Source organism: Schistocerca americana, chromosome X (genome assembly GCF_021461395.2).
Source record: "Schistocerca americana isolate TAMUIC-IGC-003095 chromosome X, iqSchAmer2.1, whole genome shotgun sequence".
Lineage (NCBI taxonomy): Eukaryota > Metazoa > Arthropoda > Insecta > Orthoptera > Acrididae > Schistocerca > Schistocerca americana.
Genome location: NC_060130.1, coordinates 354,625,789 through 354,651,759, shown reverse-complemented (window position 1 = coordinate 354,651,759; position 25,971 = coordinate 354,625,789). Strand labels below are relative to the sequence as shown.

The following is a 25,971-nucleotide window of genomic DNA, read 5'->3' as shown; positions in this document are numbered from 1 at the left end:
TCAAGGCCTCTGTCTCCAGTAACCTACTGTCCAACATCCTCCACCCAATAGTTTCCCTTCCTTCAGTCCTATCATCCCCTCCCAATTCACATCCCCATGTCACCTTTAGAGTGTGCCGCTCACCACCGGCTCTGACAATCTTACATCATATGTCCAGTCCATGTACCTGCCATCCTTCCCTCCCTCATTCCGAGCCAGCAAACTGGCTGCCTCCTTCTGAGTTGCTAGGCAGTCACCCACACTCCCTCTCCCTGTCTCCCTTCCTATATCCACATCACCTGACACTACTACCACCACCACAACCTAATCTACCTGCCTAAATGCAGCAGTGGCATTGTTTGTCCAGCTGGCACCATGAAGGGCAAAGACATGTGCCTGTGTGTGTGTGTGTGTGTGTGTTTCTTTGCGTATTTTACCTTAGCCTGAAGGAGGATTACTCTAAAAGCTAGCAAGTTCTCTTTCTTTCTGTGAGGGGCTATTGACAACAACGCCTTTTTTGTGAGTGGTCGCCTTTAATTCAAAATTATTTACATTTTGTGCAGATTTTGATCTTAATTTTCTGTAAGATTCAGATAAAAGAAACTATTCTGAAATATTATTTAACACTTATAGCATGTTCTGTTGTTAATTTTCCCATCACAATTACACAGGAAAGCAGTACACTAATAGACAATATTTTCATAGGTGAACACTTAATTAATTTTATAAATGTTTGTCCATCAGTAAATGGCTTTCCTGACCATGATGCACAACTACCTACACCAAATACCTGAATAAAATAAAGTGGTATTGTGGGACACAAAATAGTTAATGAACAGAAAACAAAGTGTCAAAGCAGCCTTAGACTAAGCTGATAGCAGGAATGCATATAATGTGACATGTCTTTTCTAAATTTAACATATATACAGGGTGTTTGGGGAGTAAAGGTCAATATTTTAAACAGTGATAGTGCATGCAATTCTAAACAAAAAAATGTTATATGAACATAGGTCCACAAATGCTTCGTTAGGGAGATATAGGTATTGAAAGAAACTTTAATTCTGCAAAATTGATGTGTGCAACATGAACGTATACGCAGTACAACTGGACCGTAACACATGCCATGTTTATGTTACACAACCTAACACATATTATGGTCACGTGACGTACGTAGTACAATCACTCATTGTTTGCACAGTTGTGCCATGTAAGCCGCATTGTGTAGTGTACTGGCAACTGATTAGTTAGCTGTGTAGTGTATGGTGTTAACTGTGTTCGGACAAGTGCTGCCAACAATGTTACACATGTACAGTAATGAGGAATACGCAGATAAGGTATACGTTTAAGGCTTCTGCGATGGTAGTGCTACCAGTGCGAGAGAAGAATGCCACAGGCACTTTCCAACTCGACGATTACCTGATCGCAGGGTGTTTACCAAAGTGTTTATCACTTTGCGTGCAACAGGCTCTCTTCCAAGTATACATTTTTCTTCCAAGTATACATTTTTCTTCCAAGTATACATTTTTCTTCCACGTATACATTTTTCTTCCACGTATACATTTTTCTTCCAAGTATACATTTTTCTTCCAAGTATACATTTTTCTTCCAAGTATACATTTTTCTTCCAAGTATACATTTTTCTTCCAAGTATACATTTTTCTTCCAAGTGTGCACATCAACAAGCTTTGCAAGAACAGGAAGAAATTATCTCAAGTGTTGAGCAAAGTCTCAGTACGAGCATACAAAGAATGTCACTGCGTATGAATTTCCTCACAGACATGTGTACGGGAAATATTACCAGCAGAAAACCTGTATCCATTTCACATACAGCATGTCCAAAATCTCCACATTGGCGACAATGCCCAACAATTTCAATTCTGTCACTGGCTAATTGAGAATCGTCATTTGCTTTCATATATACTATTCACTAACAAAGCCCAGGAAAGAACAACACACGCAATTATTATTGATGGTCATGGGAAAATACACATGCTTCAGTGGATAGCTATTTCCAAGTTTGTTTCACCATAAATGTTTGGTGCGGCATGATTGGTAACCTTTTAATAGGTCCATATATTATCAATCAGTAATTGACGGGAGAGGTACCTGCCCTTTTTTGGAAAATTCATTTGTGGAACTATTGGAAGATGTTCCTTTAGCCAAGCGAACTGGAATGTACTTTCAACATGATGGTGCCCCTCCACATGTTACTTTACGTGTGAGGGACCGTCTCAACTGCAACTATCCTATTCGCTGGATTGGCCATGGCTGTGCTATTAACTGGCCTCCAAGATCACCTGACCTTAGACCTTTAGATTTCTGTTTATCGGGTGCACAGAGTGAAGGTAAATACACAAGATGAACTGCTTGGTCACATCATGGACACTGCTGAATTGATTAGGAACCAACCACAGGCAACTGAACAAGCAAAACAACATGTTATCGCTAGAGTGCAAAATTGCATTGACGTTTATGGTAGGATATTCGAACCTGTTCTGTGAACTGTCCATCTGTACGATAAGTATTATATCTTTTTCAACTGAATACATGTCGTAATGCATTATTTACTAAATGCAAAGTAAATAAACATTATGTAAAATGTGTAACATAGTTGTAATTCTCTGTAACATTGTTTTCAAGAAAATCACGTTACCGTCCAGTTGTATTGCGTATACGTTCACGCTGCTCACATCAATTTTGCAGAATTAAAGTTCCTTTCAATACCCATACCTCCCCCACGAAGCATTTGTGGACCTATGTCCATGTAACATTTTTTTTTTCAGAATTACTTATACTATCACTGTGTAAAATACTGACCTTTCTTCCCCAAACACCAAACATCAATTTCTCAAGAAAGTACATTATAGGACTAAAATTTTCTATTTTGAGTCATCAGTCCTCCAACTTGTTTGATGCAGCAAACCGAGACTTCCTCTCCTGTGCAAAACTCTCCACCTCAGAGAATCAGAACAGCACTTAAACACAACATTCTGAACTATTTGTTGGATATGTTGCTATCTCTGTCTTCTTCTACAATTTGTATCCTCTATAGCTCACTCAAGTACCAGTGAAGTTTTTCCCTGACATCTTAACGTATGTCCTACCATCCTTTATCTCCTTCCTCTCAGTGTTTTCCACATATGTCTCTTCAGCATTTTTGCAAAGATACTCCCCATTTCTTATCTTGTTGTTGTTGTTGTTGTTGTTGTTGTCTTCAGTCCTGAGACTGGTTTGATGCAGCTCTTCATGCTACTCTATCCTGTGCAAGCCTCTTCATCTCCCAGTACCTACTGCAGCCTACATCCTTCTGAACCTGCTTAGTGTTTTCATCTGTTGGTCTCCCTCTGCGGTTTTTACCCTCCATGCTGCCCTCCAGTACCAAATTGGTGATCCCTTGATGCCCCAGAACATGTCCTACCAACCAATCCCTTCTTCTATTCAAGTTTTGCGACAAACTCCTCTTCTCCCCAATTCTATTCAATACCTCCTCATTAGTTATGTGATCTACCAATCTAATCTTCAGCATTCTTCTGTAGCACCACATTTCGAAAGCTTCTATTCTCTTCTTGTCTAAACTATTTATCGTCCATGTTTCACTTCCATACATGGCTCCACACCATACAAATACTTTCAGAAACGACTTCCTGACACTTAAATCAATACTCTATGTTAACAAATTTCTCTTCTTCAGAAACGCTTTCCTTGCCACTGCCAGTCTACATTTTATACCTTCTCTACTTCGACCATCAACAGTTATTTTGCTCCCCAAATAGCAAAACTCCTTTACTACTTTAAGGGTCTCATTTCCTAATCTAATTCCCTCAGCATCACCCGACTTAATTCGACTACATTCCATTATCCTCATTTTGCTTTTGTTGATGTTCATCTTATACCCTTCTTTCAAGACACTGTCCATTCCGTTCAACTGCTCTTCCAAGTCCTTTGCAGTCTCTAACAGAATTACAATGTCATTGGCGAAATTCAAAGTTTTTATTTCTTCTCCATGGATTTTAGTACCTACTCTGAACTTTTCTTTCATTTCCTTTACTGCTTGCTCAATATACAGATTGAATAGCATCGGGGAGAGGCTACAGCCCTGTCTCACTCCCTTCCCAATCACTGCTTCCCTTTCATGTCCCTCGACTCTTATAACTGCAATCTGCTTTCTGTACAAATTGTAAATAGCCTTTCGCTTGTTAGCTCACCTAACTTTCAGCGTCCTTCTATACTGCTACATCTGAAATGATTTGGTTCTCTTCTTTTCTGGTTTCCCGACAGTCCATGATTCCCTTTGTGCAAGGCTGTGTTCCAGACACTTTTCCTTAGAATTTTCTTCCTCAAATTAAGACATTTTGATATTAGTAGACTTATTTTGGTCAGGAGCGCTCTCTGCCTGTGCTAGTGTGCCTTTTATGTCATGCATGTTTAATCTGACATATATCACTTTGCTTTAAAGATAGCAGAATTCCTTGACTTTGTCTACTTTGTGGTCCAAAATTTTGACGGCGAGTTTCTCACTTATCTCATTTCTGCTATTCCTCATTATTTTCATCTTTCTTTGGTTTACTCGCAGTTCATATACTATCTTAGTAGACTGTTCATTCCATTCAGTATGTCTTTGATGCTTCCAGACTTTGACCTAGGATAGAATCATCATCAATAAATCTCATTACTGATACTCTTTTAACCTAAATTTTAATCCCACTCCTAACCTCAATTTTAATTTCCATCATTGCTTCTTTGATGTGCAGCTTGAGAATGACTGCATCCTTGTCATACATCTTGGCACTAATAAGGTATTAAAATAAGTATTGGATTACAGAAGGAAAAAAAATCATGGTCATGGAAAAGGAAATTCTACAAAATACTGTACTTCCGTAAGAAAAGTGACTACAAAATCTAAACACCTTTGTAAATATCTAAAATTAATAATTCAGATAATAAAATTAGATCTATATCAGCAATAGTTAAAACAGAAACCAAGAAATCAGTTAAGCAATGTGAGGGCTTTGTTATTAAAGGAGGAGGCCAAATAATAAATGACTGCAGCCACATAAGCAAAATATTTAATAATCACTTCCTTGAAGCAGCTTAAAATATCACCATGGGTTGTCCATCGGATAAAACATTAGAATAGACACAAGAAGCAATTCCTCAAACATACAGGTAAATCAAAATTACTCCAAGTTCTGCCCTGCCATAAAAATTACAACTATTATTAACTGTCTCAAAACCAACAACTCTAATGGAATTGACAATATCTGAAACATAGTACTAAAATCCTGTGCTTCAAATATATGCAATGTATTCAGTGCATTGCAAGGAACATTTCCAGACTGTTTGAAATATACTATTGTCAGACCTCTTCAAAAGAAAGTTAGTAAGACAGATATTAGTATACCATTGACCAATCTCATTCCTTACCACCTCCTTGAAGGTGCTGGAAACTGCATGCAAGAACTATAACACGCCTCTCCCACAATAATATACTTAGTCTCACTTTCTATTTCAAAAGGGCCTCTACACAACATGCGGTTTTCACCAGTCAGATTATACAAAATTTAAATGAGAAAATATTGTCAGTCAGTATTTTCTATGATTGTCGGAAGCATTTGATTGCGCATATCACATTATTCTCCTACAGAAGCTAAAATATTATACTACCAGAGATCTTGCTGTAACTGGTTTGCATCCTACCTGCCTAAAAGGGTGCACAGTGTCACATTAAGAAACCCAGGGAGTGTAAACAATGGTACAAGTACATTCATAATGGGGAATAATTACTGCAGGTGCACAATAGGGAAAAATATTGGGTACACACTGCTCACAATGCTAGTATTATAATCAATCCTAGAAGAGACACATCAACTCCTGAAAATGTAAACTCAACTTACATAAAACATAATACACACTATTATGTACTGCAGAAGGCCTGACCACAACATTAGAAATAATGGACAAGGACACAGAGGAGTGGTTTATTAATAAGGGATTGGACCTCCATTTGCCCGTAATACAGCTCCAATTCCTCTTAGAATACCAACATATAATGATCAGCTCTCCAGTGGAATGTTATGCCACTCTTCGATCAGAACCTCTTCTAACTCCTGTAGTGATGATGGAGGCAGAAATCTACTCCAGAGTCTGCGCTCCAATACCGCCCACAAGGGTTCCATAATGCTCAAGTCAGGGGACTGCGCTGGCCAGGAAATACTATGCAGTTCGGTTGCATGCTCCTCATACCACGATTGTACAGTCCTGGCTGCGTGAATGGGTGCATTATCCTCCTGAAATATGGCATCATTGTTGGGGAACATTTGAATCATGGGGTGCACCTGATCAACTAAAATGTTCACGTAATCGTTGGCTGTAACACAGCTTTTGACAGTAATGATGGGAAAATCAGAATACCATGAAATGACTGCCCGCACCACCACAATTCCACTCCATGCTTACCTGTTGGAATCGAGCAATCACGATTGCAGGTTTATTTTGGCATTCACCACACCTAAACTGAACACGATGCTGGAAATAACGAAAATGTTGACTTGTCCGACCATATGACGGGTTTCTACCGATCAGGCGTCCAGGATTTATGCACCTGACACCATGTTATACACTTCTTTGCATTGGTTGTTGTCACTAATGGTTCGGTATAGCAGCTTGTCCATGAATATTCGCTTTATGGAGTTCTCGTTGGACAGTGTCGATAGATAGGGGTCACGAAGATAGGTATTGATCTCTGCAGTCACTTTAGCTGCCGTAGATTTGTATTGTTTTGACACAATTCGTGTTAGTGTACGACGATATCTGTCATTTAGTTTGGATTTGTGCCCACTATTGTGTATACACGATGAAGTCGATTAAAATACTTAGAAGTGCTAGGTAACTCCTCATTGAGGAAAGAAAATGTTTCTTGCACAGAAGTCAATTCTCCACTCTAGAGCCTATTGTAGACATCTCCTTAAACAGTTGGGCATACTGACAACAGCCTATCAGCATTTTCACTCCTTTGTGAAACAACAGCTTTGACCACCACCCAGAGTGTGTGTGTGTGCGCGGGCGCGCGCGTGTGTGTGTGTGTGTGTGTGTGTGTGTGTGTGTGTGTGTGTGTGTGTGTCAGAGAACCATCCTCAATAAAGACACACTAGAGTTCCGGGCTTTTCCACTTTTTGCAAAAACCCCTTTGCTAGGTGGGGTGGTTAACTGCATACATTTGTATAAATCATCCAAAAGTATTTCTTACAGAAGTCACAAACAGGCCTTTATAAAAGCTAAGCATATTCAATACTGACATGAAGAAGGCATGAACATTCAACTCACTCTTTTAATTAATGTACAAATGCACAAAGAGACTGGGAGACGAGCGGGGGGAGGCGGGGGGGGGGGGGGGGGGGGGGGGGGGGGGCAGGATAAATGGTGCAGTAATAATGCTCATATTTCTTGTCAGGTATTAATACACAGCTATAGGCATTCATGAATTGCTTTCTGATGCAAGAAAGTGTTATCTTTGCTCAGTGTGTATGTATGTAAAGCAAATTTTGAACATACAAAGATGTACAGGAACCTATTTGCGAATAAGATACAATTCATCTAGCATTTACTGTGAACTGAATCAAGATTGAAAACTGACAAGTTCATACATTAGATACCTTCTTCGCATTCATTGGGGAACGTAATACTTTCTGATGTATTCCATAACCATTTCTATTTCTCACATTTGAAAACAGTGGAGGTTGGGTAGAGTTCAGATACTCTTTAACACAACTTTTCACAGACTGTAGTTTTCCTTTCCGTAATGACCCAGCCGACTGTGGTAAGAACTTATTTTTTGGCATTTTCTGCGTTGATTCATCTCTTTTTGGTGTTTTGCTACCTGCAAAGAAAAAAAATTAACATTTGTTAAAGACCACATTCTCACTTAACAGCACATATAATTTTTGTAGTATGTGGAATCTCACACGGATAGAAAAGGTTTTCTTATTTGAAGCTGATGAAATTAATTTTACCACATCAATCAAACAATTAAACCGAGATGAACATACTGTAGATAATGGTTCGATAATGATCACTCTTACAAAATCTAGACAAAATTAACACACAGCTGCTATAAAATTTTTTAAAAAAATTAGAGTCCTATTTTGTACATTAAGAAACCATAATTTTTTTAAATTTTATGCAAGAGCATCACTTTTTTTCCGGTGTAACATAGTACCGGCATCTATTTTCTAGCTTTTTAAAAGGAGTTTAATTTATTTAGAACAACATGTATTATAAATATCCTGGCAGAGTGCAGTGTCTTTGAAAATGAAATTTTCAGTTTGAATTGGCACCACACACTTTTGTTTCATAAGTTGGCATCAGAAACTGCACTCAGTTCCCTTGTTTATCAGTGTTACAAGCAAGCATTTCAGATATGTTCACATCAGTTTTGAGTCAGTCTAGCTTAGATCAGTTCAACCATTTTTCAAAATGACTAAAATAGATACACTTTGTGATCAAAAGTAACCAGACACCTGGCTGAAAATGACTTTCAAGTTCGTGGCGCCCTCCAATGGTAACGCTGAAATTCAATATGGTGTTGGCCCACCCTTAGCCTTGACGACAGCTTCCACTCTCGCAGGCATACGTTCAATCAGGTGCTGGAAGGATTTTTGGGGAATGGCAACCCATTCCTCACGGAGTGCTGCACTGAGGAGAGGTATCAATGTTGGTCAGTGAGGCCAGGCATGAAGTCGGCGTTACAAACCATCCTAAAGTTGTTCTATAGGTTTCAGGTCAGGCCTCTGTGCAGGCCAGACCTTTACGGGGATGTTATAGTCGTGTAACCACTCTGCCGCAGGCCGTGCATTATGAACAGGTGCTCGATTGTGTTGAAAGATGTAATCACCATCCCAGAATTGCTCTTCAACAGTGGGAAGCAAGAAGGTGCTTCAAACATCAATGTAAGCCTGTGTTGTGATAGTGCCACACAAAACAAGGGGTGCAAGCCCCCTACATGAAAAACACAACCATACCATAACACCACTGCCTCAGAATTTTATTGTTTACGCTGGCAGATGACGTTCACTGGACATTCGCCATACCCACATCCTGCCATCGGATCGCCACATTATGTACCGTAATTCATCACTCCACACAACGTTTTTCCACTGTTCAATCATCCAATGTTTACGCTCCTTACACCAAAACAAGGTGTCATTTGGCATTTACCGGCATGATGTGTGGCTTATGAGTAGCTGCTCAACTATGAAATCCAAATTTTCTCACTTCCCGTCTAACTGTCATAGTGCTTGCAGTGGATCCTGATGTAGTTTGGAATTCCTGTGTGATGGTCTGGATAGATGTCTGCCTATTACACATTACGACCCTCTTCTAATGATGGCAGTCTCTGTCAGTCAACAGACGAGAGGTCTGCCTGCACGCTTTTGTGCTGTATGTGTCCTTTCACGCTTCCACTTCACTATAACATCCAAAACAGTTGATCTATGGATGTTTAGGAGTGTGGAAATCTTGCATACAGACGTATGACACAAGTGACACCCTATCACCTGACCATGTTCGAAGTCCACGAGTTCTGCAGAGCGCCCCATTCTGCTTTCTCGTTATGTCTAATGACTAAGGTGGCAGCACAATGCACCTAATATGAAAAACATATGTTTTTGGGGGTGTCCGGATACTATTGCAGAAAATGACTCTTGTGAGAGAAATGCGTGGCTGTATGTCAAGAATAAAATGTTGGTCTGTACACTGTTCCCCTCATGTCTGAGGCCTAGCTGCCAATAAATGGATGGGAATGAAAAATTCAGTGGAGTTGCTAATGGTAAAATTAATCATTTTAGAGAGTTGCAGAAGCAGCAATTAATGTCACTGAGAAAAAAGATGCATGATAGCAAGGAGAGTGCAGGGCATTCAGTATAAAAAAAAAAAAATCTGATGGGCAAAATAAAATATTGGAGAAAGTTTTCTTAAATACTTTGTCTCATAATAATGAAGTAACAGAAAATAGTTTTCAAACTGATAAAGTTGCGAAGAAATTTTGAAGATGCAATAAATTTACAAGAACTTAATGGTGTAGATGTGTGAAATATTCTTCATTCTGTACATTTTTGCGATAACAATGTAAGCCACATTGTAAATGAAATGAGAAAAAACATCAATATACAACATGGTGAAGTCCAAGAACTAAGTGTCCTCATGAATCAGCAAGCCACAGATCCACACTCATTGTGATTATTCGTGTAGTTTTTCCTATGCAAAAGGAATTCCAAATTCTTCAATTATTCATCTTGAAAATTTTGGGCACACTGAAAAATTACTTAAAGGAGTATTTATTGTCTGTAATTTATGATGGTGCTGCTGTGCTATATGGTGTGCATAATGATGTGAAACAGTTAATACACGATAAGTTTCCCAGTACTATTTTCTGCCACTGTGCTAACCAGGGCCTTGAATTATTGTCTGCTAGTGGCACAGTGAACAGTGTGACAGGAGTGTACTGCTTCCAGAGTTTTATGAACAAACTTCACGTGATTTATCATGATTCACCTAATAGTGCTGGAAACTACAAGATTATGCAGCGACTCTAGAGCTTCAACTTCTTAAAGTTGGCAGGATTTTAAGAACTCCTGGGTTGCAGCTAGCGTTAGCACCATTTCTGCAGAATGGGAAGACTTTGAAGCCCTCATACATCACTGTGAAGAGGCAAAAGGAGTCAGTAAGAGAGTGAAACATATCACTATCTTTAAGAGTGTCTTTTGAGAAAAATATCATCATGCGAGTTTATTCTTTATTTGGGCCTTATGTGCGATGCTCTCAAAGAAGTTAGTCAACTAAGTCTGGTTTTACAAGAGAGAAATATTGACTTGTATGAAGCACACATGAGGATAACAAACACAGTCCAAATTTTTGAAGGAAGAATTGAAAATCCTTGTCCATACTACAGTATCCCTCTCCAAAGTGAAGAGTCCACTAAGTTCAAAAGGATTTAACTCCACAAAAATGAAATACACAGTCCTGTAATTAGTTCATCTGATTTTTATAAAATGCTGAAAGAATCTGTTGGAGAGAGTTTGCTTCAAGGAGATGATCATTTGCCTGAATGTGCAAAGATTTTAGATTCCAAGTATGGACCAGGAAATCCTGGGAAGCACATGTCATTCGATGAAGCCAAAATTAGGAAGTTAGCCTGTAAATCTCCCTTAAATGAAAGAGAAGCAATTTGTGGTTTCACTGAATATCTTCAAGAAAATAAATTTCCAGATACACTACTTCCTCTGAAGCGCACTTTGGCCATGATTGTAATATCTTCTAACAAATAGGAAAAGGGTTTCCGTCAAATGAATCTTACAGTTACTTCATCTATGCTTGTAAGAACAACTTCTGTATTGCTGTTCATCAAGATGGCAAAACCTCAGTTCAAACCTAAGAAATTGTAGATTAGAGGATACGTTAAAATTGTGAAAGTTGCTGGAAGAACATCTTTGTAATAGCACCTTTTTTTTCTTGGCGGTGGGGGGGGGGGGGGGGGGGGGGGGGGGGGTTGAACAGGAGTATTTACTAACACACGTGCAGCAACTTCAAAATTGCAAACAAAGTTTCTGCTGGAATGTGACCTGATAATCTTTATTGTAAAAGTGTGCTCATTGAAACAAAAAAACTCTTGTATATGTACTAATAATCACCAGAGTGAATAATTATGACAGGGACTCCACTTCCGTTTTTTTTAGCACCACCTAGGCAGCCAAAGGAAACTTCCATAGTTCACGAACCTATGCGAATTGTAAATGGTTGCGAAAACACACTTGACCTCTTAGCCACAAACAATCCAGAGCTAATAGAGAGCATCATGACTCATACAGGGATTAGTGATCACAAGGTCGCTGTAGCTAGGCTCAATACCATTTCTTCCAAATCCACCAGAAACAAACGCAAAATAATTTTATTTAAAAACTCGGATGAAGTGTCACTAGAAGCCTTCCTAAGAGACAATCTCCATTGCTTCCGAACTGACTTTGCAAATGTAGACGAGATGTGGCTCAAATTCAACGATATAGTAGCAACAGCAATTGAGAGATCCATACCTCATCAATTGGTAAGAGATGGAACTGATCCCCCCTGGTACATGAAACAGGTCCGAACGCTGTTGCAGAGGCAACAGAAAAAGCATGCGAAGTTCAGAAGAACGCGAAATCCCGAAGATTGGCTAAAATTTACAGACGCGCGAAATTTGGCACGGACTTCAATGCGAGATGCCTTTAATAAGTTCCACAACAAAACATTGTCTCGAAATTTGTAAAGTACACAAGCGGTAAGACGTTCGCTGCGCAGTGCCGATGGTACTGTTACCGACGACTGTGCCGCTAAAGCGGAGTTATTGAACGCAGTTTTCCGAAATTCCTTCACCAGGGAAGACGAATGGAATATTCCAGAATTTGAAACACGAACAGCTGCTAGCATTTGTTTCTTAGAAGTAGATACTCAAATCGCTTGATACGGGCAAGTCTTCAGGTCCAGATTGTATACCGATTAGGTTCCTTTCAGATTACACTGATACAATATCTCCCTACTTAGCAATCATATACAACCGCTCGCTCACCAATAGATATGTACCTACAGATTGGAAAATTGCGCAGGTCGCGCCAGTGTTTAAGAAGGGTAGTAGGAGTAATCCATCGAACTACAGACCTATATCATTGACGTCTGTTTGCAGTAGGGTTTTGGAGCATATATTGTATTCAAATATTATGAATCACCTCGAAGGGAACGATCTATTGATACGTAATCAGCATGGTTTCAGAAAACATCGTTCTTGTGCAACGCAGCTAGCTCTTTATTCGCACGAAGTAATGGCCGCTATCGACAGGGGATCTCAAGTTGATTCCGTATTTCTAGATTTCCGGAAAGCTTTTGGAACCGTTCCTCACAAGCGACTTCTAATCAAGCTGCGGGCCTATGGGGTATCGTCTCAATTGTGTGACTGGATTCGTGATTTCCTGTCAGGAAGGTCGCAGTTCGTAGTAATAGACGGCAAATCATCGAGTAAAACTGAAGTGATATCAGGTGTTCCCCAGGGAACCGTCCTGGGACCTCTGCTGTTCCTGATCTATATAAATGACCTGGGTGACCACCTGCGCAGTTCTATTGGGTTGTTCGCAGATGATGCTGTAATTTACCGTCTAGTAAGGTCATCCGAAGACCAGTATCAGTTGCAAAGCGATGGTGTGGCAGGTGGCAGTTGACGCAAAATAACGAAAAGTGTGAGGTGATCCACATGAGTTCCAAAAGAAATTCGTTTGAATTCGATTACTCGATAAATAGTACAATTCTCAAGGCTGTCAATTCAACTAAGTACCTGGGTGTTAAACTTACGAACAACTTCAGTTGGGAAGACCACATAGATAATATTGTGGGGAAGGCGAGCCAAAGGTTGCGTTTCATTGGCAGGACACTTAGAAGATGCAACAGGTCCACTAAAGAGACAGCTTACACTACACTTGTTTGTGCTCTGTTAGAATATTGCTGCGCGGTGTGGGATCCGTACCAGGTGGGATTGACGGAGGACATTGAAAGGGTGCAAAAAAGGGCAGCTCGTTTTGTATTATCACGGAGAGAGTGTGTGGCAGATATGATACACGAGTTGGAATGGAAGTCATTAAAACAAAGACGTTTTTCATCGTGGCGAGATCTATTTACGAAATTTCAGTCACCAACTTTCTCTTCCTAATGCGAAAATATTTTGTTGAGCCCAACCTACATAGGTAGGAATGATCATCAAAATAAAATAAGAGAAATCAGAGCTCGAACAGAAAGGTTTAGGTGTTCGTTTTTCCCGTGCGCGCTGTTCGGGAGTGGAATGGTAGAGAGGTAGTATGATTGTGGTTCGATGAACCCTCAGCCAAGCACTTAAATGTGAATTGCCGAGTAATCATGTAGATTTAGATGTAGATGTTGATGAACCTCAAAAATAAGATACTCAGTATAACATTTTATTTAACAAATAGGGAAAGACCAAAATTACTGTGATGAACTCTTTAAGTACTGGAAAATCTATGCCAAAATTAAAATCTGTTAGAAAGACAGAGCCATCAGCTTTACATAAAGCAATTAAAGAAAGCCCAGACAGTATGAAAAACAAAGTGATCTATTTGAAATTAAAGATGCATTCACACTCTGTTAACAGTATGCATTAAAACTAATGGGTGTTTTCTAAAGACATAAAAAAACCTCGATATTGTCAACAGTGCATTTCTCACTCTCCTCTATGTTGTGAATTTAAATTCAAGTACTGACATTTGATGAACATTGTAAGTTATTAAAAATAATTTACTTGCCACAAAAAAACCAGTGCACTGGAGAGTTACTCAAACTCACCTTCTCCGGCAACTATTCCACTTTCAATGGACAGAAATATCGTCAGGCCAACAGACTAGCTGTGGGAAATGGCTGGGCTAGGATAACAGCAGGTATATTTACCAACCATTTTTTAATAAAACAAACCCTCCCACTAACAGTAAGGATATTGTGTGTGTGTGTGTGTGTGTGTGTGTGTGTGTGTGTGTGTGTGTGTGTGTGTGTGTGTGTGTGTAAGTAAAAATCCAGGAATCAGATGATGAACTTTTTTGGGTGAATGACCCATACGGCACAAAGTCATGATCAGTCACATTGGTCTTTATAAAACAGCATGTGAAGATTGTGACAAGTATTATAACTGCCTTCAGTGTATAGTTGGGGAGAGAATTTGCAAAACGCTTAGACCTTTTGTTACGCTAAACTGGGAGCTTTACTGTTTTTTATACTATAACGGGCAGGGAGAAACAGTGCCCCCAACATACTGTCAATTCACGTATGTCCCTAATGACTCTGACATGCAACAAAAAATTACATGCTGAAGTCAGGAGCACACAAAGAAACAAATTTAAGCAGAAACAATTAACAAAAATGTCCACATTCTTCAAACATAAAATGTGGAAGGAAAATACTCATCTATGAACATAACCGACTATGTGAGATGCGCATTTCTATAGGACATGTTGTGAAGCTCGTAAAAGGATTTACTGACTGATTTTATTTCTCACACAGTGTTTTAAGTTCTTCATGATAAACATATGCTCTTCTACACTGACTTCGAGGTTTCAGTGAATGGAGATATGAATAAGGCTTAAGAGGCCACATTTCAAATGTGGTAGTCAGACATTTCTGATATATTAGAATACATGGAATTCTGTGAAACAGATGATGGGCAGCAATAGCTAGCAAATACAGTTCCTGTCACATTGATCAGATCAGAGTAAGGAGACTGTTGATCAGAAAATCTCTAAGGTGCCAACAAAAAACCTGTAAGCATAATTCTTTGTCAGTATTTACATGATTTTATCTCTAGATGTGAATCAGGTTATGTCTAAATATAATCCTCATAGTTGCACTATGGTTAAGATAAATTTCTCCTGTGGATCTGACTGTCCAATGTGTAACTAAAATGAAAGCCACCAACCAGCTGGACCAGCACTGACACCCCTTATTTGTTGGTGGGACAGACAAGTGGGATCCTGCTTTATACTCTCTGTTATGAATGAGAAGAGGCCACATAGTCCAACCACTTTCCAACCTTCGGCATGGCAGTTTCTGGGCATTGGCTCTGTAAGGTGCTAAGGAGGTGACAACTGTTTGTCTAATGCGTACCTAATGGTTTTCAGAAGTGAAGATTTCATTATAATTGTAGTCTCCACTGGCCTTCAACACTTATGGTAGATGCAGGAACTGAACTACTGATTTGAATGTAAGAGAAATGTAAGCTAGCTGTGACGTAACTACTGTCAATATCCACTACAGATAAAATTAAGACAATAACCTACCAGTGTCCTGGATTTGTGTTGACTCAATAGTTATAACTTTAACCGAAGAAAAATAATCCTTTGAGTTTCAGGTTACATTGGTTATTAACTTTATTAATAGCAAATCCAGAGAGCTCAAGTAAAAGAGATACAAATTTTCTAATTTCTGAAATGAGAATGACAAACATATGCACACTACTATTTTATAATTCCCATAAATTATTATATACAACTAAAACTGGTACAATCTATTGTTAACCCATACAGCTATAGCTAACTGATATAAAAATCAACATTTTATTAAAATAATTAATGGTAATCATAAATAGCATATTTGGACCTAATATTAACACACACAATTATTTTAAATGGCAGTTAAAAAAATAATAAATAAACTCTGATCACCTGACAACATTGGTCAACAAACACAAACTTTGGTCGGTCGTGGCCTACACTTATCACATTTTTCTTTAATTTATATGATCTACTCACTGTATTTTAACCATAACAAAGAAAAATGCATATATAACTTTAATAATACTGAAGGATCACAAACACTACCAATAAATTATTGCAGCCATTCAAGGTCTTGTTCTGTAATCTTGAAAAAACCTGGATAGTAAGGAAAGAAACCAAGATCTAAAGAGCCACAAATAAATTTCTCCAAGTCAGCTGTTTGAAAATGAGTTAATTTCATATTTTTCAGTTATGGTAGAGAAACTGAATTTGGTGTGTGAGTAACCTTCAGAGTTTGCATTTTCTGCAATTTCTGCCTCCGTCATGGTTTAATTCAAACTGACATCAACCCATTTGGTATTGGGAGACGACGTGTTCAAATGGGATTCTGAACAATGGCAGAGCCTGCAGATTTTTACTTGGCTTTGCCCGAGTGCTGGTGTATGTTGAAATTTGTGGCTTATGTGATAATCAAATATGAGACCTTCAGGATACTCTGCAAGATCCAACCCCCCAAACCATTCCAACTCCAGTATATGAAGTAACATGGACTTGTTGCTGATTGACTTATATTGAAATTAATTGAGCCCATATAATAGACTACTTCCAGAGGTACGTACATCAAAGCTGGCATTTGTTAACAACTGAGACACCTTACTATCGCAGTATAAGAAAAACAACAAAGAAGACTGCACCAAGTATTGCTACTGCAAGACAATGACCACCTGCACACTGTTGATTTCGGGAAACTATTTCGAAGTCCTCTCTTAGTGCCTTTATTCTTTTGATATTGCATCTTCAAATGTTTACCTTCTACTATCCTTTTTAAACAACCACCGGGAAAATGCAATTCAAACAGTCTATAACACAAATGCACTGTTATAGTGTCAAACTAACAAGATATTACGCACTGATTTATGTCTATGTGCAGTACACAGTTATACTGAAGTAGCATTACATGACTACCACGAAAGTATGAAAATGTAGCAATAGGAGTAGACACATAACGAAACCCAGTTAATAAATTATTCAGTACCACAATTTAGTCAATACATTTGTTTACTCATAAACACGTCTAAAAATTACCTCAGTAGAAACAGAAAAATGTACGAGGTATGTCCACAACGTAAGTTCCGTTTGGTTATATAAAACAAACGTGCACAGATACAAAAAAAATATTTATTGTACAAAAATCTGCAACTGTTAAATTACTTTTCTACATAGCTTCCGAAATTTTTACAGCACTTGTCATAGCATGGCACAAGTTTTTGTATGCCTTCTTCATAGAAGGTTGCCGCCTGTGAATTCAACCATGTGGTAACATGTTCTTCCAGCCCGTCGTCATCGTTGACCACCAAGGACAGATTTTAGGTGTAAGAAGAGATGTAAGTGTAAACTTATGGTTGTGCTTAATCTTCTCTTCAACTGTGTGAACCAGTTCATCAGTAATCACAGACGGGCGTCCGCTTTGTTCTTCATCGTGTACTTGATCACGTCCTTCATTGAACAGTCTGACCCATCTTCTAACCATGGAATCACTCATAGCATTTTGTCTGTAATTATCACAAATTTGCTGATGAATTTCCTTTGGTGTAACTTTCCTTGCATTTAGAAAAAGAATCTCAGATCTGATTTCACACTACGAAGCACATGTCGGCTGCAGCGATCTGAAAATGGCGTACATGTCTTCCCCTTGAGTCAGAGTAACTGCCGCACATGCTCGGAACTGCTATTGTAGCGCTGCCGTAGATAGAAATAGAAATGGAACTTACTTTGTGGATGACCCTCATAAATGTTAAGACGTGTGCCTTTCTGAAAGTTTCTCATCTTTACTTCTACATTGTTCTGAATCAAGGCAGCAAGAAGACTTACAAGGGAGAGGTTCCCTTACAATTTCCACACTGATTGTCGATCTGGTTACTTGCACAATTGTCATGGAAGAGGTAAAAGTCTGTTCTCCACCAAGATTGGAGCCAAGAGCTAACACAACCTTTACTTTACAATGTATCCTTGTTTCCACTGAACTAGCAAACAACTATGATAACAGTGCTCTCTCACTGCCTCATTGATGGCTAAGATGAATAAGTTGCAACATAAAGGATGATCTTAGCTGTAGTTTCTCCTTTGAATGAGTTTCCTGCCCTCTAAAACCTAAATTTACTAACTGGAGGAATATCCTTAAGTGAGAATCATTCAGAATATGCAATCAAACAAAAGAAAATAGCAAGTGAACATAGCAGGAAAATTCTCAGCCACTCGACAAAGCAAGTCAATGATCTGCATTGCCAGACATATTCTGGGATGCTGCTACATGTCAGTCTAATTACAGAAAGGATACATTTTTACAGCTCAGCTATTTCTTGTACTCGAGTGTCAGAGACACAGAGCTGGCAACCACTCAGTTGACCAAATGAACAGACCAATGATTTTCTATTCGGAGTTCTAAAACTAGGAACTGGAGCTAGAGAGTAGTTTGGAATAACATTCAGATTTGCCAGTTGCAACATTAACACCATAAATGATGAGAAGATGAGCACGTATATCCTGAAAGCTACAAACAACAAAGCTTCAAATCAAGAAGATGCGCAAGAAATGAACCCAGCAAGTGTGTGGAGTGCAAATTCAATTGGATGGATGGAGGTGAAGACAATGTAGGCAGCCTGATGTGGTCTCAAGTTCTTTACTGTCATCATAAACAATCGTAATGCAACGTTCCTGCAGAAAGTGGATAGCAGGTGACAGGTGTTAAACCATGGACCCAGCGTGCTGGAACATATGTGCCCTGCTGTAAGTGTATCCTGAAGAGACTAGTGGTAGCAAGCAGCCTTGCTGTTGCAGTGTCCCAGCTTCAGGTGGCCAGAGGGTGAAGGGCTGGTAGCCAGCCTAGCAGGAGATGGTGGTTTAGCCAGGGTGATGAACCATGAACCGCGACTGCATCTGATGGTAGCAGCATGGAGCTGGAAGGACCTCAGTCCTTACCTCAGACCATGAGGCAGCCTCATGGGGAAGGCAACAGTGTGAGGGTAACCAGATGGCTAGGGTGTTGTGCAGCAGCCTTCAATTTGCAGCCCAGTTGCGACAATGCTAGCTGTGTCGGGAGAGTGTTGGGGACCCCACGATAGAGACCAACACATGGCAGGCATTGATGCGCAGCCCAATCACCTGGTTGGTTAGCCTGAGGGTATATATAGGGCCAAAGAGGGCTCACTAATGTGGAACACAAGTACTGCCACATACTTCAGTGCCTTCTTAACTTCCTGAATCCTGATCACTACCCTGAAAACTGGGTCATTACTGAGGACACCGCTGTTCTGGCAAAATGTTGTGTTAACTGGCTGCAACTCATGCCCTGGCTAGGGCACTGGGCTCATCTTGTATCGTTATATTTCCTCCTTTCTTGGAAAAAATCAGCTCCACCGGATTACTGCTTGAGAAACTGGCTGTAAAAAAAAAAGCATTAATATATTTACAATTGTATAAACTGTGTACTCACCTACTGAAGTTCATAGTAAACACTCCCAAATAATCTTCACATTTTGGTGCCCTTTTTACTTTTTTATGTTTACACTGAGTTCACACTCTTACAGACATGGATTCTACAGGTCCTGCTTTGTTCCACCTTATGTCAACTCCTTTCTTTTTAGTCCAGCAAGCAGCAGTCATTGGGCTGGGGATCATGGACGCATCCTATCAAGGTAGCCTCGCTAACCTTACCTACGTTTGCAGGAACTTCTGTGAAATCACTTATTCCATGTAACTAGTAAGACAACATGAGTAATGAACTTCCCGTCGAGCCACACACTGTGCTATTCTAGGTAAACAGTTCCAGGTGCTCTTCTGGCACTGAAGAGCAAATCAGGCGTTTCTTGACCTGCACCAACTTCTCAATGTTGATGACCTGCTGCCTAGTCACTATGTCATAAACAAGGGTAATTGTTTACAAAAGGAAGCAGTCAGAGGTATCACTGCAATGGTCACACTTTCAGACATATTGACTGGGGAATTATTCGAATTCCCTATCTCTATGACTATCACAATACACTACATTTTCATGATGATTAATACCTACATCATATTCCTCATAATACTTCAATAATTCAATTAATACATCATAATCCCCCACAACACAACATAATTACCCTGTAACTAAGTTTCCATTCATTCCCAAAAGCTGCATTTGTAATGTTTCACTGTCAATAATGCATTTCCTTTTATGTCAGATCAATAAAACATATATTATTTGACTATATTGCGACTGTCTTGGGACACTCAAATTTCGATAGACACCTTAAGATATTTATACAAAGGTAACTACCAAATTTCTAAGTATAAACAAATAAAGATGCCTATCGAATTTTGAATGTACTAAGACAATCTTAATACAGTCTAATAATAGTTGCTTTAGTGACCTGAAGTAAAAACAAAGGTATTCCGTACAGTGAAAAATTACAAATCCAGCCGGTGGCCAGCAAAGAGGGAGATGACAGTTTTGCCCAGTGTGACAAACCCTTGACTGTGGTTGCAACAAAAATGGCCTGAAAGGGCCACAGTTTGTACCTTAGACTATGAGGCAGCAGCAGGATCCTCAGCAGGCTGCCTCGTGGATACACCAGCAAAGTGAGGGCAAATTGATGGCAAGTCTGTTTGGCAGCACTCACTGGCTCACAGGCTGGCTGTGATGATAGTAGCTACATCATAAGAATGTTGGTGACCCTCTGGTAGACTGGTTCACTATTAATAACACTGTCTGTATGGCATAATGCTGCAATGGCTGGCTGAAACTCTTGCCCCGGGTACAGCACTGGAATCATCTCTTGTTTCATCACACTTATCAGTAACTTAATTTTTATCATCTTTCTGTAAACCTACACCTCCATTTCCCAATGAAGACATAACTGTGGCACCTAACTTCTCAAAGGTGAAAGCTCCTATGTACATGTTTTAGAACGAGCCATTCCAATAGTTAAGAGTAATTTAGCCACTGTTTTAGTATTATAAAATATTCAGTAGTAGTCAGCATTTCTGTTTTTGGAAGTTGTTTTTTGCTAAGAGGCATTTCCCTGTGAGGTCTAGGTAGTGCTTGGAAAGTGATTTACAGACAAGGAGCCTAACAAATGTATTATACTCATGGGCATATTGATGCTCAATAAAATTCTGAACAGTGAAAAATGAGTGGCAGTGAACTGATTACTTATTTAATTGTGACATAAAAAATATGTTGTTGTGATCATAGTTTTAGTTTCATATCAGACAATAAAATTCATTATGCAAATTATCTACGGAATTAACATAATAACTGTAATATTCAACGAATTACTACAGTACTGCACACAACAGATTTTAGTGGTAACCATTTCCCACTAATTTCCAGTCTGCATTACAGAAGCTTATAAAATGAAACGTTAAAAAAGCCTATTTATTCTTTCTTAAGTAATAATGGAGATGATGGAGAACAACTGCAACAAATAATACCTCGACAGTCCATCAACACTACGGCATGGAGGGCAACCAGCAGCCCCTGGGCTGGACCTGGCCTGTGACTGGTTTCAGTCCAACCCATGGAAGAAATTCATGGGTGGAAGAGTGAGGCATTCTGACTGTAGTACACCTGTGATCCATTTTCCTGATGGTTCCACTGACACTCAGCTTGCCACGAGCTTGCAGAGGTCATAGACCAATGAAAGGTTTGCTCGCTCCATGCATGCCATTTTGCTGCTGCTGGATTTAGGTAACGAAGGGAAACATTTCCAATTACACAATTTATTTAGTGCTATATAAATGACCTGATCAGTCATCAAAAGTATTTTTGGACAAATACGAGGGCTATTCCACCTGGACAAAATCAGCAGATAAGTCAAGCAAGGGGGGCGGGAAGTCCTGCTGTTAGTTAGCAGCCGCAAGAGGGACATAGGCTAAACACAGAGCCAAGTGGATTGCTTTTTACTGAAACAAAGTGTCATATATGAACTGTACATTGAAAGACACCAGTTATAATTTGTCATTTTCACATTTTCTGTTCATTAAGTGCCTATTTCTAGCATGCAAGTTTTTGGCTGTTACATCTATGCCCATTGATCAAATGCTGCATATTCACTGCTACATGAGCAGCATCTGTTGCTCTGCCTGAACTCTCCTAGGTGAGAGTGGTTTTGGCCAATGGGTAGCGAGGGCATGGTTACCATACACGGCTTGCCAGTTCTGAAGCAAAATAAAGTGTTCAGCTTCATGGCTATTCCACTTTGGCCGCTCTGGAGTGGAGTTGTGTTTTGCTCATGTGTGATATGGTGTGCTGTCGAGCATGGATGCATTAACATATACTGAGAGAAATAGAGGGATCCAAGCACGGAGGCAGCTATGGGCTTGTACAAATGAAGTGATAATGACAAACATATACAGCTCCTGCGTATGCATCTGTTTTATAACACAATGTAATGATTTCCAAATTTACCTGCTAGACAAGCTGTAATGGAACAGTTTGGCTGCATAGGCCATGTTATCAAGTGAGTAGCAGAATGGCTTTCACACTTACAATCAATCTGGGACAGATCCTGTTCTGTTTAGGTATCCTACCCAATTCATGATCAGGTTTAGCATGCCGTGTTTCATTCACCAAAAGTTTTGCATCTTATATGTTTTTCTGTATCTGCAACGAGAAGCGGGTCTGTGCCGAGGGCACCACGTAAACACGAAACATTAATCTGGCTTATGTGAAGAATTCTTGTTTCTTATGCTTTTTTAGGATCAGATAACTCTGAAATTAAAAAGAAAATTCATATATTTATTGCTGTTTCGTTCCCTTCATCAGCTTAATGAAAGGAAGTACGATTTTTCAAGATGGTAGTACTGAATAACCATGAGCCTTGGCACTAATGCCTGGTGCAAGAATAACTAGGGAGTGATTTTACGCCTTCAGCCCACTTATTAGTTCAATGACAGTTTTTATTCATGTTACATGATCCTTCATTTCCTTCCATTGTATTTGTCGATTGAACAGTCCAGGGGTTTACTGCTGTTCCATAGTGTCCAAAAGCCACAATATTTTGGCGATCAGACATGTCGCCATCGTCAGGTGCATTGACAAACTGTGCTCCTGAGCACATGCGGTGAACTTACATCCCCTCCCCCTGCAAGCCGTTCCTTCACGGTCGACACCTGAGGGCATGTGTCGGCAGCCATGGAGACATTTGCACCATCGACGTAGTTCCTCTGTCCTCCATCATCACCATATCAATGTGTTTGCTGAGCAACATCTGCATAAAAAATGTTAAAAATGATTTACAACCAGTTCTGGTTCCCAAGCCTTACTGAGAATACAGCCGCAATCCCAATTGACAAGATTATCAATGGGGTGCATTTATATGGCTTCTCTAAGGACACTGTCCCAGTATGTGGAAACTTGCACTAAAATCCTGGTATGTTCTTATTCTACAACACAATTCTCTGACAAATAGTGCTCTGCGACCTCCGACTTGGGGTACACCAATCGATTGTGCCACTGGTGTTCTTGGCATCCGCCTCTGATGGTGCACACTGCCAGTCCAATGTATGTCTTGCCACACTGGAATAGAATCTAATATATCCCGGCCTTCCAAACACCGATGCCAACTTTAACACTCCCCAACAATGCCTGTGTTTTACTGGGAGGGCAAAAGACAGTGGTTTTTCAGTAAGCGGCCAACTTTACCTGATAGCATTCCAGCACACGGTAATAAAGGCTGTGGCGACCTCTTCCACTGTGATTTCTTCAGTCTCCACAGGTTGTACTGTAGTGGTGGGGTGAAGGGTGCACTTAATCTGCCATTCTGTATCATTATCACTGGGAATGTTTCCAGCCAGATTAAAATATGGCAGCGTTAAATCTCTATATAAGGAATGCATAAGTAATTTTAAAATTTTATTTTTGCTGGTGTCCATGGCCTCAGCGTGTTGTGAAAATGAAAACATGGTCCAAGTGGACTGTGTTATGAAAATAAAAACAAAAAATAAATAAAAAATACAGCCTACTTAGGCCATTTTTTCACTATAAAGGAAATATATACTATCATCAGATTTCATCACTGACATTTTTTTTCAAAATATTCACCAAAGTTATGTACGCAAAAGTGGTTTCACACTTTTAGCCCATCATCACAGTTTTGATTTCAGATGGGCTACTCAACAAAGAATGTTATAAGGGGGCAGTCAATTGAAAATGAGGCAGATGCCAAAAAGTAAGTAAACTGTGTATTATTCCAAAAGTAATCATACACGTGTGCCTCTCCTTGCATGTGAGGCACACACAGGTGCACGGTGACTAGGAGCAAGGCAGACAGAAGTAAACACACCTCTAGGGAACCTGTACCAGTTAGTAAGACACTGACAGCTCTATACTACAGCCATTTTAGGTGTTGTTTATGGTCTGGAGGATACAAGAGGGCTCGAAATGCATTTTGGCAGTTTAAGCACAGATTCTCCACTATGGTTATGCAGTAAGTGGCTATGTTTTGGAACGACTTCATGCCAGGCCTCACTGACCAACATCGATGCCTCTCCTCAGTGTAGCACTCCGTGAAGAATGGGCTGCCACTCCCCAAGAAACCTTCCCGCACCTGACTGAATGTATGGCTGCGAGAGTGGAAGCTCTCATCAAGGCTAAGGGTGGGCCAACACCATATTGAATGTCAGCATTACTGATGGAGGGTGCCACGAACTTTTAAGTCATTTTCAGCCAGGTGTCCAGATACTTGTGATCACATAGTGTATACCGATAACTTCAGGCCGACTGACTCTTAAAGCAAATGAAACCTCTTTCATCCTTATAATGTTAACTTCAGTTACATCTTCAACAGAAACGCTAGTTGTATGTTTAAATGCTCATCATACACACTTCAGGCCGGAAATTAAGAGACATTGTCTGTGAAAGAAAGGAATCTAGCAGGGCTTTTTACTGCAAATTCTCACTGATTTCTTTTTAAATGACAGAATGATTCCATCAGCAAGAGTGATGGCTAAAAACACTATATTGTATTTCATTATGACTTGGTCCTGCACTACAATCCTCAGCAAATTCAGAACCAGCTCCCACATGTATTATTGTTTGGTTGGTTTGTTTAAAAGAGGGGGGAGGGGGAAGGGACCAAATCGCAAGGTTATCGATCCCTTGTTCCCAGTAAAATAATTGCACAAGGGAAAGAAGAAAAGAAAGGAGACTTATAGCACAATAACAGGAGAAAAGATGAAACAGAAGAACGACAGAAGGACAACCAACACTACTACGGACAAAACGGGAAAAGAAAACCACAGAGAGAAGCAAGAAACAGGCAGAAGGGATAAAAACAAGAGAGCAGATGACCATGGCTGGCCAACCATGACAATAAAAGGAAAAGCCAGCCACTCTGACACAGTAAAACATCCAGCCTAAAAACATTAGAGTGGATAACACAAAGAGACAAAGGACATGCGCTAGAACTTAGACAGAATGATAAAACATACCATCACGTAAAACTAAATAAGCCAATGAGGAGTTGTCAGCTAAAATTAATGGCAACGAGTCCGGCAACTGAAGAGTCCATTGCAGGGCAGCCAAAGAAGGACAGCTCACCAAGATGTGGGCCACTGTCAGCCAGGCACCGTATCAACACAGAGGCAAGCCATCACGGTGCAGGAGATACCCGTGTGTCACCCAAGTGTCGCCATTGTGGATCCAACAGAGAACCACAGAGTC

General features: G+C 39.8%; 1 protein-coding gene across 3 annotated transcripts in view; it reads right to left on the bottom strand.

The window, feature by feature from the left end:
* LOC124556546 overlaps window positions 1-25,971 on the bottom strand; it is a 239,471-nt gene that overhangs the window by 46,730 nt on the left and 166,770 nt on the right. For all 3 annotated transcript variants that reach the window (XM_047130500.1, XM_047130501.1, XM_047130502.1), the window contains one exon: window positions 7,632-7,855. In XM_047130500.1, coding sequence (XP_046986456.1) covers window positions 7,632-7,855 — 224 coding nt within the window. The remainder of the gene's footprint in view (window positions 1-7,631; window positions 7,856-25,971) is intronic.